The 1,905-nt window shown below is 41.9% G+C and overlaps 1 protein-coding gene across 1 annotated transcript; it reads right to left on the reverse strand.

Moving 5' to 3' along the window:
- Nucleotides 1-300: 300 nt before the first annotated feature.
- On the reverse strand, nt 301-972 carry LOC111904527 (uncharacterized protein PB18E9.04c-like). The gene is made up of 2 exons (XM_023900275.1): nt 823-972; nt 301-756 (listed from the first exon to the last, which is right to left on the reverse strand). Exons 1-2 carry the CDS (start codon nt 970-972, stop codon nt 301-303), a joined length of 606 nt encoding a protein of 201 aa, XP_023756043.1.
- Nucleotides 973-1,905: the final 933 nt, after the last annotated feature.

A 1,905-nucleotide genomic window follows, 5' to 3' on the forward strand; every position in this document is an offset into this window, starting at 1 on the left:
AGTGTTCATCTCAGCATGACCCTTGAGAGATTCAAGAAAAACCTTGGAGCCTTGGATGAGTTCTTTAATATCAGATGTTGCTCGTTTGCACAGAGAAGTAGAGTCATCTACAGCAGCCGCAGATTTATCAATGGATTCATTATATTGGTGTAGGGCTGTATCCATGAAGGCTTTCAGAACAACATCATTATACTTCTTTGTGGAGTCAATCAGCGTATCAAGCTTTTCATTAACACTGTCGAGTTGTTGCTTGGTCATCGAAGTAGCCTCATCTTCATCACTTGGAAGTCTGTACAGGCTTTAGTAAGTGGAATCAAATTCGAATTCAGCTCCTCCAAGAACAACACCAGAGTCACTGGAAACTGTTGGGGAAATAGGCTCAGGTGTGACTTTAGGAAGGTCTTTAGTCTTTTCCCCCACATCAGATATGTTGACGTTAACTGAAGAATCGATTGTGGTGGTAATGATGGGTATAGAGGTGATAGTTGCTTCAGTCGTTTGGGAAATAATGGGCGGTAGAAGAGGAGAAGTAGAGATTAGGATTGTGCATATAGGTGGTGGTGGAGCAACTGTAGAAGTAGGTTGTGATGAAGTTGGGGGTGGAGGAGCAACCGAAACCTGAACTGTTGTCTTTGGTGGAGATCGAGGTGGTGTAGGAACAGAATCATTGACATTTTCCACCGGAGATGGAGACCGAGGAGGTGTATTACCCCTAGGAGAACCTTCATGTTGTTCTTCCTCTTTCTCTCCAATAGACTATTCATTTTTCTATTCTGAATGGGAAGGTGAAGGAGTTTGTTTTCTGCGAGCCATTTTCTTTACTTTCTTCGGAACAGAGGAATCACCTTTGTCAGCTTTCCTTTTCTTGGACTTAGCAGGTTTGGAAGAGGTATCTTCAGTGTCTTCTTTCTTAAGAATGGCTTTCTTCCGTCGTTTGGCATGTTTCTCAACCTCGTCTAAGGTTGCTTGCATCTCAGGAGTCAATGTTCATAAAGTCTATGGAGGAAGCAATTTGTATTCAGAGATAAGTCTACTTTCTTGAGAAACAGACGGGTACATTGTTTCCGGAATAGAACCGTCGTGTGAAAACCTGGTTGGATCCGTCACGATTATATTTTTGGTATGGAAGGAGGAGACAGAGGAGAGCAGAGAATCTTGCATGACCGGAACCTGGAGAGAGGTTATTACCCTTTGAGCGACAATGGTCCAAAAACGACCACAGGAGATTTTAGGATGCTTGGTAGAGGAATTCAAACTCTGCACCAATTGGGTCCAAATCAGTGAACCATAGTCTAGGTTGAGTCCATTGTAGAGACCATACAGGATCGTTATAAAGCATTTGTTCGAACCATCGGATCCACCAACACGCTCAGCTAATCCCTTGTGGAGAAGGGTGAGTAACCCGTTCCATTGAGGGGGTAAACAAGATTTCTTGAATTTGGTGAAGGTGGTAAGCACCTATGTGTAGCCCATCTCATAAAACATCGAGTACAGTTGAGTCGGAGTAATAAAGTCTGGGGAGATGACTGAGGCATCTACTGCAAACCCTAATAGAGAGCAAAATCTTCCTTTTGAAATAGAAGCCTTGCTAGAATGAATCTAAAAGAAGATTTTCGATTTATTATTGTCACAAGATGTAGTGGAATATACTTGAGACTGTAATGACATGGGAACATATTCCACTTGTGTGAGAGCGACTACTAGAGAGGAGTATTTGAGACATTCGACGACTTGAAACATGTAAGAATCATACATGAACAGATTCATTTGAATGATCATGTTCTAACTAGGTTTAATCACAAGTAAAGAAGGTGAAGTCATCTGATCTTGAAGAGATGAAGATTCTTAACATAAGACCGAGTGTTGGATGAAGTACTTGTGAGACCGATGTGGTCTGTTGAACAA

Source organism: Lactuca sativa, chromosome 7, assembly GCF_002870075.4.
Source record: "Lactuca sativa cultivar Salinas chromosome 7, Lsat_Salinas_v11, whole genome shotgun sequence".
Lineage (NCBI taxonomy): Eukaryota > Viridiplantae > Streptophyta > Magnoliopsida > Asterales > Asteraceae > Lactuca > Lactuca sativa.